The sequence below is a fragment of the Lissotriton vulgaris genome, chromosome 7 (assembly GCF_964263255.1).
Source record: "Lissotriton vulgaris chromosome 7, aLisVul1.2, whole genome shotgun sequence".
Lineage (NCBI taxonomy): Eukaryota > Metazoa > Chordata > Amphibia > Caudata > Salamandridae > Lissotriton > Lissotriton vulgaris.
In genome coordinates, this window is record NC_141695.1 from 1563577135 (window position 1) to 1563593473 (window position 16339).

Below are 16339 nucleotides of genomic sequence, written 5' to 3' on the forward strand. Positions count from 1 at the left end.
GGGGTACTCCACCATACGTTCGGGGGGACCGAGCGGTCGCCCCTTTCCAGTAACGTCCTTTACACTCATCAAAAATGGGTATGACACGATGGAGGCCCTCTAAAGCAGTTTGTAAGCTGCACAGTGGGCTGTCCCGCAACGGGCGTAAGGAATTTGTGATTGAGGACCCTGGAGTGGGCGATAGGGAGGTGGCATACAAAGACTGAGCTAATACAATTCTACACAGCCAGTAACCACCTTAGTGCTCTTTGACAGAAGATCAATGCTATTTCATTCAATGTCTCTGCTGTGAAGGCCCCTCCATAGGTACTAGCGGGGAGAATGGGTGGTGTTAACAAAAAATGGCATAGTCTTTTCTCATTGCCCTGTAGCATCTGGAAGCGACTTCTATGATGGTACTTGAAAACAAGGAGGAACTTACATGCTACATGGCGGAACTTGTGGTGAAGTTAGTCTGCATAGTGGGAGGGTTGGATAACTTGCTGAAAAGAGGACAATAAAGTACCTCAGCAGTCCTATATATTATTTTTGCCAAGTTATTACAGGAATCTGTACATTTTAATCTGCTTTTCTCATTGTTTTTTTTTTGTTTTGTTCCTGCAGCCGGGTAGCCAACTATATAACTCAAGTCTTATTGAGGCCTGGAGCATCTGACTTAACAGGCAGTTTCAGGTATGATATGCACAACTCTCAAATTAGATTGCTGTGTTGTTACCATTGTTCCATTTGATCTTTGTAAATATTGAAGTCTTGCCACTTGTGCTGCAGTTATCAATATCCACCATCAAAATGTGACGTGTTTTTCTCTAGTTCTACATTTTATTTTGAATGTCCTGTTTATATAATGTGTCCACTGTGACAATAAAGTAATTGAGTCTTTTTCTCAGTTTTTATTTAGTCCTAAATCAAACTATTAGGATCTTATTAGCTTAAAAAGGAAATGGCGTATAATGGTGGAAGAGACAAGACTTGGTTAGCAGCCTGACACAAAAAGGGTTAAATTGAAGGAGCCTAAACTGGCTCATAGACCTTACGGTTGCAAAGAACTTTCCTTTACTTAGTTTCGTCAGAGATTAGTGTTGTTGCTCTTGCAGCTCATAAATTATGAGGTGGTTTTCATGATTAAAGTAAAAAGAAAAGTGAGGTCATTCAGTCGTGGTTCTATTCTATAAAACATGGTAAGAGCTACTGGTGTTCACTGTGGTTTTTGTGAAGCAGTTGGACACTTATGCACAATGTAAAACATTTAATAAATCTTATTCCAATGCTGGACTGAAATGTGCATCAAATTATTTTATATACACTCAAACACACCCTTTTTCTTCTCATGTCCTCCTATTACTTTGTCTTTTAATGTTTTTCGTCCTTTGCTTGTTAGTGCTTGCATCTGTGCCCCCATGTCTGCATGTGGTGTGAACATGTAGTGCTTTCATATGCGGGGGTGACTTTCCAAATGATACCAAGATTTCCATGGCAGATCAGTCTGATTCATTTATGATAATGTTTTTTTTCTTGTCTCTTTTTCGGTGTGACAGCAATGTTTTATTTATTGAGCTGTGGGTGAATGAAATGATGTTGCATATGTGAGGGCTTAAGGTATTACACTGTGCTCACACTGGTTATAAAGCAGAAGACCTACCCTGTGTCCGATGGATGGAAATAATTTAAGATTGTTGGTGCTGGGTAAATGTAAATCTGAGCTATATCAAATTTGTATGTGGTGTTTGTACTATTTTCTACACATTTGTGAATTGTGTATGGGAGGTTTGGTCAGAGTTCAACTTTATTGCTTTATACAGGTCAAAACCTATAGCAATTTTTTTAATTTTTTTGTATAAATTCAAGCAGTTTATGTAGTCATTGATGAATTTTTAATTTTCCAAGTCTGTCTTTAAAATACATACCCATTTATAAGGAAACATGCATTTATTATGCATTCATCTAGGCTAATTCGCTAACCATTGCCAGAGAAATATCAAAATAGTTATAAACGTGGCAGGCTCCTACCTGCAAATTTTTTAAAAGAGTTGCATCGCACTCCATGTACGTCAAAATAGATATTATTGGTATAGTGAAATGCACTATTGGTAAATTACCAATTAACAGATGGCATGCCCATACCACGGAAATCAAGGACATTTGTCACCCCAAGCTGTGCTTCCAATATAAATGTCAGCAATAATAATTTTTTTAACTCACAGGAGCTCGTTTTTACTGTTATTCTTTCAACTCTTATAACCTGGATTTGAGTAATTACTCTAAAGTATGCTTTTCTATTTTTTTCTGCGAATTTCCTAAAATAATACAGTACTGCAATACATTTTATGAGATTCCTGCGTGATGTAAAATGTAGATAAGCTATCAACCTAATTCAGTTAGCTAACATTCAAGGCTTTTAAGATCAATCTATAATCATATAATATTGTTTTTCTTCCTAAACCACAATGTCTACAGCTGGTTTTTAGAGCACTTACAGGCCTCTGAAGCCATATGATCATAAATCATAATGTGTTGAAATCCGTGTCCCATGACTTGTGCTATCACTCTAAGGCGTATTGGAGCCATTGAATATCTGTTGCTCACATTCCTTGTATCTCTTTGTTGCTGCTTGTTGTGTTTTAATCAAGGTAACAATTCTCAACCAACTCCCAAACTTTCCATTTTATTATTTTTAATTGCAAGTTTTTTACCACTTTTGGGAAAGTATCATCCTCCCGAATATCACTACTATTACACTTCTCTTGTAATTCGTGAATTCTTCCTACACATCAAATGTTACTTTCTTATCTTTAGCCATATAAAAATCATATCACAGTGATCTAGGAAATGTGCTGGTGTGATCTGTTCAGCCTGCTCGGTTTTCTTGTGTTTTTGTGTATTTTAGGCACTCTGCTTAATACTTTCTGTTGGTTATTTGTGTATGGCATGTCTTTTGTCGAAGAAAGCAAGCCTTAAATCACTAAGACCACACAGAGCAGATAGCAAAGATACAGCTATGACAGAGCATCAAAAGTAGTGAATTAATATGTCACCAGTCCTTTCCCCTAAGGAAAGAGTAGATTAGATGATGCTTTGCTACCAACACTGGTGTTCACTAATGCTCCATGCCCATAGCTGTACTAAGGTACTTACTTTAGAACTCCATAGTTTATCAATAATTTAAATGACGGCTCTAACTTTCTAAAGTGTTTAAATTGTGGCCTTCTTTTGCCACTTAAAACTGTCAACTACATTCTTAACAATTGCACGTACAAGTTAGCAAACTACACTTGCTTTCAGTGATGTTTTTCCATGCATCAGCCTCTAAAAGCGAAGTTTTGCTTTCATGTATCATTCACTAAAAGCGAAGCTGTGAACATATTTATTTCACTGTGAACTCTTTAAAAAAAAAAAATTGAAGAACCAACAAATGTACTGAACTGTGCATTGCAAACTATCAATACCTTTCCTGTTACAGCACCCTTCGAATGATCATGATGCATTAAGTAGAGTAGGTAAAGTGGTCAACATTTAAGCTCTTACTTTTCTCCTTTCCTAAATCATGACTACTTTTCTTGTAATATTTTAAAATATATAACATATTTAATCCATGCCGTCGAAACCTGTATCAAATAAACATTTGCTTGCTCAAGTGCTTCATTAAAATCCTTGGTTCTCATTCATCAATAAAAATTGAGCTTAAAATAAGCACAGCGAAGGTGGGAGGTGGTGAAAGCAAGAATTTTCTATAGTGACAGCACAGATTTACAAACCAGTGCGAGGCACTGGAGTGGACTATTATGCTCTGTGTGTTGTGGAGGTAAAGCCAGGAGAGAAGTGATCAGCAGCTGAACTCTGGAGAAAGCGGCTTCATAGAAACTCACTGCTGCATGAACCTAGAGTGACCCATCATACAACTTCGTTGTTGGGGAGGCTTTCTTTAGCAACTAACGAAGTAACGACTTGCAGATCAAACTGTTGTTTCAGATTTACTTGTGTATAGGTGACCAGTTTGACTGTGAATTCAGCAGCAATAGCTAAACGTACGAAACTGAGCCATTGTGGTGCTGTGGCCTAGCTGTTGAAAAACAGCTGTTGGTTAGGGGAAATCACAAAGGGGGCAATATAGGTCCTAGCTTGGTTTTGTACTTAGTGTTAGAAAGGCGCCACCAAGGACTGTTCACAAGAGAAGCCCAGGTTCCATGTAGAGGTTGGAAAAAGCATACCACGGCCTACAGCAACAATCAAAAAAAGTAGTAAAAGTAGTGGATTGGCCTGATCCTGTCTCTGTACAGTGAAGGCTTGACGATTTGAACCATAAATGTTTAACTAATGTCACACTATTTGGAGCAGAGTGCCTTCTTTCCTTGTGCCTACAGTGCTCTAGTACTGACTTTCCAGTTGGCCCCGCAGCAGACACTAGAACAAGTGGCAATATCTTCCCTGGCTGTGCTACTCCTACAAGGTATGATTCCGTTTCTGACCCGAAGACATTAAGCCCTCTCTTATCTTTCATCTCAGAATCAACACAGTACAATACAGTAAACAACTAACAGTACAGTGCTCTAGAGGAGTTGTTTTTAACCTTTTTTTTCTGTGGACCCCCATTTAAATGTTACAGGAATTCGGGGACCACCCCTGAATCATTTTTGGAATCTGGACACCCACTGAGTCATTACTGGAAGCCGGGGAACTCCGGCCTAAACAATCTGAATGATTTGAACCTCTGAACAATACACAAGCACTCATCAAACACAAAATCTGAAATGTTTTATTTAATTCACAATTTTTTTTTTTAATCTAGATTTTAATAGGATGGTTGGAGCATTTCTAAATTAAATGAAACCTGCCTATCTCTCACACTGTATTCTGTTTGATGCACTTGCTCTGCTCCCATTAATCAATCTGAGGATACCAACTTTTACCCAGATAGCACGAAGGGCACTATCCTCAAAGTCACCTAGCTGCCTTTAACACATCAGATAATCCTAACTACATCCAGTGTTGCAATATCTATGTCTACAACTCCATTATAGCTGAAAGGAATAGGACTACCACCAAAGGCCTTGAACATCCGGCGCGTTACTGCGCTCCTACAGAAAAACAACTTACAAAAGAGGTTACCGGACTCTGTCATAAGAGTATTAAATATCCCGGAACAGAAGCTTGAGGTCAAATTCTTTAAAGTTCTGTTTATCTCTAAAGCTATAGTGTACTGCAGTGCTAGCAATAGCAGGACATCTCTCAAAACTTCCCCATTTGATCCTAGTGGGTCAGATGTCACTGAGAAAAAAGCATTCTGAACTCCTACAAAATAAAAAACCGACATAGGTAGAGTTCTCTCTCATGCCAACGGACACAGTAAGAACCTGCATTCACAAGACCAGTTCTATACAATGTCACCTATGTTTGAAACTTAACAAAGCATTGACGCCAACCCTATGGCTAGTGCTACAGACATACAATATCAAGGAAAGTGAATCTGTGGACTTTGATCAAAGGCTGCTGAGAGAGCTGCCATGTCTTCAGACCTGTTCTTGAAGTAGATAACCAACCAACATGGGACAACGATGCAGAAATAATGGTCTTGGTAATATATTTAGGTATGACACAAATGAGCCATTCACCTTGAAAGCAATCTTTAGCGTACTGGTTAACCACCATGCGGACCCTAGAGCACTTTTCTGCTAAAAAGCCGAAAACAAAGCACAGACACTCACCAATATTATAATTTGATAACCATCAATGAGTAGATGGAGGAACCGCAGAACAGACCAGAAGGATAATGTTTCTTTGCAGAATGCTGCTTTTCTATGTCGGGTTACGTCTGTGATTCAAGAACTTAACACCTATGCTGGACAGATGCACTGCAATAATCTTCCTCCAGTAACATTGGCCTAGACTTGAATAAAGAGTACAGAAGGCACAGTGTCTTCCATTAAAGTCAATCTCTTTATGGCAACACTACTTGCAATTTTGAATATTTCTGAGTTTGTGAAAGGTTTGCTTGACCAAGAAGTGTGGTAAAAAAATGCACACTTTTTTCCCATCAGATTTTGCCTGCACACAATCGAGTCAATTGGACAACAACTATAGCTTGTTGATCCACTGAAAAATTGTGCAGTACCCTTTAAGATTATCTATGAGGGTCTTACAGATTTCTTTCTCAACAATGACTCAGTTCAAAGTTCTGTTTCTCGATTTACAAAAGGTATCCAAGTCTAACAGTGGCAGGGGAGGCTTCTGTAATGTAGAATGATTGTAGTAAAAAATGTCTCGTTCTCGGGCATGGTGCCTCACCTGTTGTCGATTGACATTATTATTTTTTATGGGTTTGATCTCTTTTATTGATTAAACAGCGGGGTGTGGTTCCACCTACATCTTAAGTATTTAAGTATTATAACCCCACTGTTATATTGCTTTTCAGTTACTCCCTTTGTTTTTTTTGTGACTTATGTCTATGAAAATTATGGGTAGGTGATTTAGATTTGTTTTGACCGCCAGACTATGTACAATTACGTATGAACTAGCCAGCGGGCACAAAGTCAAGCAATTGGTCAAATATAAATCATGCCTGAAGTCCAAAAGATACAGTACATGGCTTGTCAATAAGAGATGTTAAGATTGCTCAGGTGGGACCTACTCATTGATGCTTAAAGCCCTGACCCACATAGAGTGGCATGCTTCACCATAGAGTTCTACATCTAACACTGGACACCAGCCCAAACATTAATATGTAGAACATGTCCAGTGCACGTCAACCAACAAATAAAGATAGGTGACCAACTAGTCTATCAAGCCCAATAGTTAGATCTACTTGATGTGTACTATAATGGATCCTTCTCTTCAATGCCTTAGATTTAAAATGAATGAGAATAGTCTAACATTTATTGATGTCTCCCTTTTACTTGACCTCTTTAAAAGTATGGAGACTTTTGTTAGGACTATTCAAGTATAATTATGCTTCCCACCAATATAATGATCCAGCTGTTAAATTTAGATGCGGACAGTCCATAGTTTGGCCAGGACAGAGACAATTCTGTCTCCTCCATGGCTTAATTTATCTGACAGCCCGATGGAGTAAGAGCGGTCTGAGAATTGGCTGTATGCCTGCCCACCTAATTTAGACGGGCAGATATATAGCCGTTTTAACTGTCCATCACTATCCGGCAAACCCTGGTGGTAAGGACAGTAAAAAACTAAAAACACCCTCTCACCATGGGAGATTGCTCCCACGGTGAATGGGGCATGTTTTATTTTATTTACAATAAAGAAATCCCTCTTCTGGATTTTTTTGGGGAAAATAACAACAACAAAAAATACGTTTGACACATGGCTCCATCATATTGACAAAGACATTTGGCAAACTTAAAAAAATACAAAAAAGCATTGACAAGATCAGCTGGACCCCCGGCTTGTCTGCCATTTCTAAATTTGGCGGGCGAGCGCTACATTAGGGCACAGGAGTAATGTACTCCGTTGTCCTAACAGAGTTAACCCCGGCCACCAATACATAAATTAGGCCCTTACTTTTCCTCCTTTGTGTTGCTATGTAGTTGGGAGGATGAGTAAAAGTCCTGGATATAATTGGGATCCGCTCTTATTCCTCATTCGATGATCAGCTCAGATGAAAGCTGCAATCCTGGATGAGCCTCAGCTTTATAAAGACAAGCACTAAAGAAAAACGTGCCTAGTAACGGCTGGCCCAGGAGACGTTCTATGTAGGAATGGCCTCTATAGTTTGTTCTGAGAGTTATCAGTTTTATTCCTGGCCTACTTGGCACAGGGTTCAGACATCTAGGTATAACGTTTTTTTAGTTCAGGGACACGATGAGGTCGGTGGTGGCAGTTAAACCTAAAGAGGCTAGTGAACGGCACTTTGATGTGATGGCTCAGAATGTTATATTTGATCAGAATGTCACCAGGCCTGGCAATATTCATTCAGTATTATATACCATTATATACAGCAGAACCGTGCCTAACCAGCTTCAGGTTGGAAATAGTTATCATTTTAAGATCAATATCTCTGCACCCTATTGCAGCTCGCCAATGAAAGATCTGCCAGCCATGGGGACCTTCAAAGAATTTAGAGGACTTTGTCCCTAAAGCTAAATTCTCAGGCATCGATGCACTCCTTGTTGAAATATTTAATATTTTGAAGAAAAATATTTTGGCATCATCGTTCCACGTCATAGAGAGAATAAGACGATGGGTTGCTAAAGCCTCAACTTCTGAAATGGCAAGAATTATTGTGCTCTAGAAGAAAGATGAGTCTACCCTTATTTCAGAATCATATCGGTCTATTCCGCTTCCCTGCTTAAATGAGGTCCATGCCTGTATTTTAGCTAACAGGCTATCCAGAGTTATTGCATAATTGGTCTCTCAATGGCAACTTGGATTTGATCTAGGAACGGACACTAGAGGTCATGATATTTTTCCAGCTTTGATTGACTCAATAAAAAGAACTCACCCACTGCTGCTGTTAATTGCGCTGCATGCTAAGAAGGAATTTTACAAGTAAGAATGGGGATTGTTGGTGTTGCTAAAGACTGCTATTACACCAGACATCATTGCAACCAATACTTTAACTTATAATTAGTGGCCTTTGGATTTGACCCGTGCTCATAAGTGGATGATTATTTTGTCTATTTAAAATCCCTGCTTCTCATACAATAGATTGCCTACTTATTCTAGTGTTTGCACACCCCTGGAGCATTTACATTTCACCCTTCTTGACGATTAGTTGAGTTTATCCTTTCATTACTGACATCAGAACTTTTTTTGTGCTTGTGTCTCTGACCTTCCACCTTTAGCTTTGATGAGAGTTCATGTCTTGTTCCTTCCGTCTCCGCCCCTTTCTCGATTCCTTCCCTTTCCCGCTCCCTATTCCTTTTCTTCCGCTCCCCTTCTCTCTCGCCACCCCCACCTCACCAGTCATCCTCAGTATTTCTCTACACCACATACACACACTAAGTTTGTATCTCTCTTTCTCCATTTTCCTACCAGTACTGAGCACATGCACAGATCATTTTGTGTGCTCTCAACCCACACCCAACCTCTTCTCTTCTCACCTCTCCCCTCATCCCCATCCTTCTCCCTCCAACTCCTATGTGGACTCTAGGGATCTGTGCTCATCGCATCCCTCTGCTAATCGATTTGATGTAATTCTACAGGCAACTGACAAAGCAGACAAAGTCCGTAGTAGCGAGCGGTTGTTTTGGATCTTGCTATTATACTATTATTTTGTAGGTTTCCAAAATGGGTGCTATATTGTGCCTTGGCGAGCATGGGAGCCATCTTGGAACAATAACAATAAGTATATAAAATAAAATTGTTATACTATTCCAACAAAAGTGTCTTGCCATTGCATTATTAAGTAAAAGGATACACTTTACAAACTAAAATAATGTAAATAAGTTTTTCTCTCATTTTATTGCCAATTTAAAATAGAATCCCCTGGCAGAATTACTGAGGTGTAAAATAATGCCATTTTATGGCTGCTTCTAGGCACACAGTGACAGCTATCTTTCAGCAGTATAACAGATTTATTTTGTATATTGTTTGTTATAGCATTCAAGATGACTGTTGCGTAATGTGACAGCCTTCTTGAAAATATGCAAAATAATCAGAAATGGCAGTCCGACACTATTGTCTTTGCCAGTGCTGGCTCTGTAATACTACAAGCATTGGCAAAGCCACTAGCTGCATTCAAAAGCATTGGCAAAGCAGAACCAATTGGGTTTGCCAGTGCTTCTTGGGATTAGCAATAGCATCATTTGGTATCATGGCAAAATATATCAGTTAGATCCAGGCCCTAGTTTGATCTCCAATCCCATTTATCAATCAGTATTTGTTAGCACCATTTTCAATCACACGACACTCGACAATGTTGACCTCATTGCCTCTGTAACACATCAAGGCATTTCTATCAATGATGTTACCAACGGCATACTTATCAATGTTGGTCTTGCTTAAAATCAAGTCAAAAGGTATGGCATTTGCTGACTATGTTAATCCGTGCTCCCGATCCTTTGACTGCTGCACCAGCCATAATTTCCCTTTCCTCCCAAATTTAGGGCTTCTAGAAACCAATGGGAAAACACCCATATTATAGTTCTCAAGCATGATAATTCATGAACACAAGGTAGAAAAAGACTTCTGAAGCAAGATGGCCGCCGGGTAGGGAGCTCCTGTGAGGAGCTCCCGGTGCTGGGAATCCCATTCGGGCATTATTCCCTGTCAGCACTCACCAACACGACGGAATGGAAGGAGAAAGAAGAACGGAACGTAAGAGTAACTGGATCAAGTAACTGGATTGGATTAATGACCCCGGAAATGCCCCGAGCGGACCGTCGATTCTGACACCCTCAACGCAAGGCGGCATAAGAGATGAGCATCAATAGGGGCGGCTGAAACTACGGGAGCCTAGTCCAGACAGCTTAATGACTTCGCTGAGTTGGAAGTGGTCCCCCGCTACAAGGCGGAGGAGGGCACTGGAGCTCGGCTGAAGCTTCAGGAGCCTAGTCCCGACAGCTTGACGACGTCGGAGAGTTGGACGTGGTCCCCCGCTACAAGGCGGAGGAGGGCACTGAGTTCGGTTGCTGACCCATCCCTAGAAGCTCAAAGGCACTCACGGTTGATTTGGTGAGCACCCTCGGCAGCACAGGATCGGTGACGCTGAGGAAGGGGGTCGGCGTGAACAAGCGCCCCCCCCTCTAAGGAAGGCTTCAAGACGGAGCGGTCGATGTCTGGAGCGGCTCCGGGGTGCCCCTTGGTGTGTTTTTAGCAAGGATTCGACGGAAGACCCCCCCCCCCCCCTCCCCCGCCGTCCAGTGGATCGGTGAGTACCGTATGGGGGCATCTGGAGCGGCTCTGGTGCGACAGGGTTTGGATGTTTGTGGCGGCGTTTTGGGCGGGAGGCTTCCCCCCCCCCCTCACACGGCCGGTATGCTCTGTTTACCGATGTGCTGGGGGCACCCTCTGCGCAACTTGGGAGAAGCCTGATGGGAGCAGCAGCGTCAATGGTGATTTCTGAGGCGGCTGTACGCTGAGCTGTCCACCAAGGTTCCATTGCAGGTCTTTCCGCTCCCTGCCTGGAGTGCAGCGCACAGGACTATTTAGACAGCCTTTGGGGCAACGCGAAGGGCAACTACCTGTGTTCACTTCATGTCAAACATTCATGCAGGCTTTGTTTTGCGCTTTGCCCGGACTTCTATGTGACTGGTATTTGCGCGGGCTTTTCACTCTTCATTGCTAACCTGGCTGGGGCCATAAAGCTGGAACCATAAATCGCCCCCCTGCCCACCATGAAGCTACATACCAACGCGGTCAGGGAGCAGCAACACAGAGATAAGCCACCATCTAGCAGCATAGAAGCTGAACTCTGCTCCCCCCCTCAATCAACATGGAAGATGGGCTAATTCGACATCCCCAGAGTAGAAAGAGAAACCAAACTCTGGAATCCTTGCATTTTGGCTGCCATCTTAGACTGGTCTCTCCCTCTCTCTCTACCTCTGTCGGCCATTCTGGACTAGTCTTTTTCACCACTTGAACTCACCCTTGGGAAACACTCATTAGGCTAATTTTAACTGGCGAATGTTTGCCACTTTGCAGTAACATACCTCCAATCACTCTTAATGCACCGATAGTTAGCCCATATAGCATCCTAAGAAATACTACTATTAATTAGTAAGACTACTATTAATTAGCGTGTGAATGCCTTTTTTTTGCAGTACTATACTTCTATTTGTTTATAATGCACCGATCGTCAGCGCATATAGCACCATAATTGGCCTATGTTAGATTATTATCAACTAGTGAATGTATGCCTTCTATTGCAGTATTATACCTCTATTTGTTTTTAATGCACAGATCATTAGATCATATTGCACCCTATGCATGACCTATCTGATTGTACTGATTGCTTCTTTTGATTTATTTGTTTGACGATGTTATCTCTGAACTATGATCCTTCATGTACTCCCATGTAAAGCGCTCTGATATCCGCAAGGATCTTGTCCGCGCTATATAAAACTTTCAAAATAAATAAAATAAATAAATAAATCAGGTGTTGTCCTGACTAGTGAATATTCTAGCATTAGTGCTCAAGATTAAAAATCTTAATAGCGAGAATGTATTGGTCACTTAAAGGGAAGGAACCACCTACAGTTAGTTAGTAGTTTTTTCACTAGATTGAATGTAGTTCTTTCTTCCTATAACTGCGGCCACAATAAAGCATGCCGGCAGTGCTCTTTTTAAGATGGCCATTAATTAGAGGTGAACAGTTATTGCCACATATTCAGTACTGTTTTTGGGCAACTTGGTGTAAGAGATTAATTTCACTTATTAAGGATATTCTGCAATTACTACACTAGTCGATACATCGGATTCTTATTCCTTCTTTTTTCTACTAACTGAACACATCAAAGGTAACGTGCCAAATACAACTATTGAGATGTCCTTTGCCATTTATGATGTGATATTTGCCGACTGTTAATAATCCCAAGATTTCATGAAACCATGCATATTTGAAATAACAAAATATTTGCAACCATTTGCAATATCGGCAGGGACACATGTTAGGTTCTCTTAGACCTTCAGTTTGTACTTCAGCTATTCAATCTGCAGTGGTTTCCGTTAGTCTTTGATACTGTGAGTTTTGTAAACTAGGTTGTGACCTTTTTTAGTTTAGTGCCGCTTTACTACAATTAGTGTTTTCATAAATCTATACAGAATGGTTTTGGGTGAACCACCATGCCACAACTTCGATATTGTAGGAAATTTAAGATGGTGAACAGGAGCGGAGCACAGCAAACTAGGAGAATAGCATCACTGAAATTCCTAGCATATAATGGAGCACCCAACGTTTGTTTTACACCTTAAAACAAAAAAACGTGCTCTTCAATACAATCTCTTTCCTCATGAGTAGCCATTGTAGGCTCTTTAGATGATGTATAGCTCAGATTTATCGAGGAACAATTTAAAAGTTGATCTCTGGCCCTACTTTGAATAATGAGGAGGCACTGGACTGTGTACACTTGAAGGTCAAGATAAAGGGCATTACAGTAGTCCAACCAGGCTCCAACTATAGTTGCGTTGATGGTACATTTCAAAGAAAGAGTAAGAAAAGGGAGAGAGTATCTTTCTCAAAATTTTCAGTTGACCGAATCAGGGACTATGGGATTTTATCAGTCTGATACTGAAAAGAAAGAAAAGATTCAAACCTCACCCATGTATTCTTCGCTGACCTAACAGGTACTGGAGTTTGGTCAAGAGAGTCAAGGCACTACCACGAGGAATGAGGGACGTTAAAGCCACCTGGGATCAAAACATTGTTGTTATCCTAAGTCAGCCTTAGGCAGTTGCCAGGTATTCACTTTTCGATTGCTTTTAGTCCTATGTAGAATTCAGTGGCAGACACAGACCCGGAACATCAAATCTAAGGATGATCTGGGTATCCTCTGTATGTCACAAACAAGACAACTGACAATTTCTGATCAATGCGGCTATGTTTGTAACATACAAACCTAATGGCAATGGGCTGAGAAAAATCCCTGTAGAATATGACCTTGCAATAGATGAGGAATGATAAGAAGCCATAAAAACCGACTGACAGTGCCCAGTTAGGAGTGATTGAATCCATTTAAATACTGGAACCCTGACTGACTGACTGACTGAATTATTTATTAAGTGCATTTATGCCGAGGCGTCTTGGCGCTATAGAAGGAGGATGAATGGAACTGCCTGTTAGACCATTGGGAAAAGCCAGGTTTTTAACACTTTCCTAAAGCTGGTTCGATTTGTATCAGATCGTAGTGCAAGCGGCATGGTGTTCCATAACTTTGCTGCCTGGTAGGAGAAGGACTTTCCGCCCCAACGGGCTCTACTGATTCTAGGCATACAAATCAAGTCCAGCTCCGTTAATCTGTACAAACTTGCTTAACTTGTATCTTGAAATTCTTGAGAGGTTCCTTGTATTTCATTTTGTCTTCAACACGAGAATTTCTCCACCAGGGTCTTTGAAGGAGCTGTAGGCTCTTTAGGCCTCTCTTGACTCCATGTTGTACCCAGGTGCCTTAGGCCCTTTTCGGTTGGATACAGAGTTTGTAAGCATGGTGATTTCATCAAAGAAAACTGTAAACCATTCATTAAAGTTTGAATTTATATCTTGGGCCTTACCTTAGAAAGTTATGTTTGCCCTACCAAAGATAGCACTTAAACTAATTGCATTTACACTAGAGAATTTCCGTTACGGTTCATGAATACATTTGGGATCGGAGGGTGCTTGTTCCGCACCCTTGCCTCTCATCATGCAAAAACATAGAAAAATAAGTACTTTGTGGTCAGACCAATTAACTGGAAGTTGAGAGGACAGAGGTACAAAATCAATAAAAAATTAAAAAATGCATTTAAATCTAAGATATGTCCTGCAGAGTATGTAGGATTTGAAAGCAGCTGCCTCAAGCCATTTGTTGTGTTTGAAGTGACCATGTTAAGGGAAACTTGTGAAGGTGCATCAATAACAATATTAAAATTGCTTAAGGCAACAAACCTAGATGATGCCTTAATTAGAGGTAAAATCTGATTAGCAAAGACAGTGTCAAAATCTCGTTCATAGAGAGGTGAAAGGTACATGTACATCCCCAGGAAATAAAGAGAAGATGTGGAGGAAAAGAGAAAGCCAGGGTCTCAACCTGCGAAAACGTATTCAGCATGATCAGTCTTGCATTCAGTTGATCCCTGAAAATACTGGCCAGATCACCACCCATATTTTCCTCTTAGTTGGCTGGCAGAATCCTATAAGGAGGTAAGGCAACATAAAACCTAGGTAAAGTGTATGGCCATCAATTAACAGCATGACTTCAAAATGTTTTGCAAAAGAGTACACATTTAATAATGCGGTGTGAAGCTCTGGGTGACAAAGCAGCATGACTATGTGGCTTGACAATGGCTCAAGCAGACACTTATTATAGTGTCTTGCCCAGCACATGCTCCATCCAACAACTAGAGAGAGCAGCACCTCCCAAAACACAGGCCGCAACCAGAGTTGGCTAACTGTTGTTATCCCACTGTGCAATCTCGGACACTCCCTCCCACCCTAGAAAGTGCACAAAAAGCAAGGCAATTAAAATACTAAAACATAAATAGTCAAGAGGAGGTTAAAACGTTTGTAACAGCAGTCCCTCATCAAAATACAGGATCACTGTACAAAACAGCTAAATGTCTCTGAAAGCAAGTGAAGGGTGTGTATTTCACCCCACCCTTCACTTGCTTTATCCAACGAGACTGTGCAGCACCTCTCAAAATAACCACTGCAAACCGGGTCGGCCAATTATTCTTATCCCACAGTGTAATCTCAGACACTCCCTCCCACCATAAAAAGTACAACGTGGAAATAAAAGTAAGTCCATGAAACTAGTATCTCGAGAATAGTCAAGAAGAGCTTAAAAACAGTCCCTCATCAATAATAGAGCAGTGAAATAACAGCTCAATCATCACCTCTTCAGTGGCCATGGGATTATCATCCCTGTTTAATATCATTAATGTACTGGTATATCCTTGATCTCTTTATACTATACTGATGGCCCCTTTCAAAAGCGGAAGGGACCTCTGCTTGGTCAAGGTTTTTGAGAATCCCCAGTGCATGTGCTGCACTATAAAAGCTCCAATCTGTGCACAGGGCACTATGATGTTTTATAGGAGAATTTCCAGTCAGACAGTCCATTAGGTTACATGTCTGTAGTCCTGAAGAATGCTACTTCTGTAGATTACATATTCTCTAAATAACCAAGGAATTGAAGATCTCTTTTGACAAACGTGTTGTTTAGTAACCAAAGCAGAATTCGCTTTACTAATGAGTAAAGAATATAACACCATATACTAAGAGTAGATCATTTCAAGAGTGTACTCTCTGCTGGTATTTCTAGACTTTTTTTATATATATTTTTTTATTACATTTTATCCCATTTTATGCAAGTAGGGCAGAGGATAAATCAACAAATGTTCTATTAACATAGTAATATACCAAATCATGAACATACATATATGAAAAAAAAACAAAGCAGAAAAAAATGAGTAATCAGACAATTTCCCTTTGAGTCCAATCCTTAACCGGTGCCCAAATCTTCATTCCCAAGGCCCTTTTTTCCAACCTTTAGTCCTACATATAGCCATTTCTAAATTAAACATAGATAACAAACGGGCCCGCCATGTATTTCTAGACTTGATGTCTCAAAATTAGTTTATTGCTCCAGTGCACAACACAGACGTTTTAATTACAAAAAGTATAATGCCTCCTAGGTCCTAACATCTATCATCCTCACTATTTCGATCGCCTTCGCCTGCTACCGAGGGCAACAGT

The 16339-nt window shown here is 40.5% G+C and overlaps 1 protein-coding gene across 1 annotated transcript in view; it reads left to right on the top strand.

Annotated features, from left to right (window-relative positions):
- DPM1 (dolichyl-phosphate mannosyltransferase subunit 1, catalytic) overlaps window positions 1–16339 on the top strand; it is a 135168-nt gene that overhangs the window by 98011 nt on the left and 20818 nt on the right. Inside the window, exon 7 of the mRNA XM_086932457.1 lies at window positions 604–672. Within this exon, the coding sequence (XP_086788583.1) occupies window positions 604–672 (69 nt within the window). The remainder of the gene's footprint in view (window positions 1–603; window positions 673–16339) is intronic.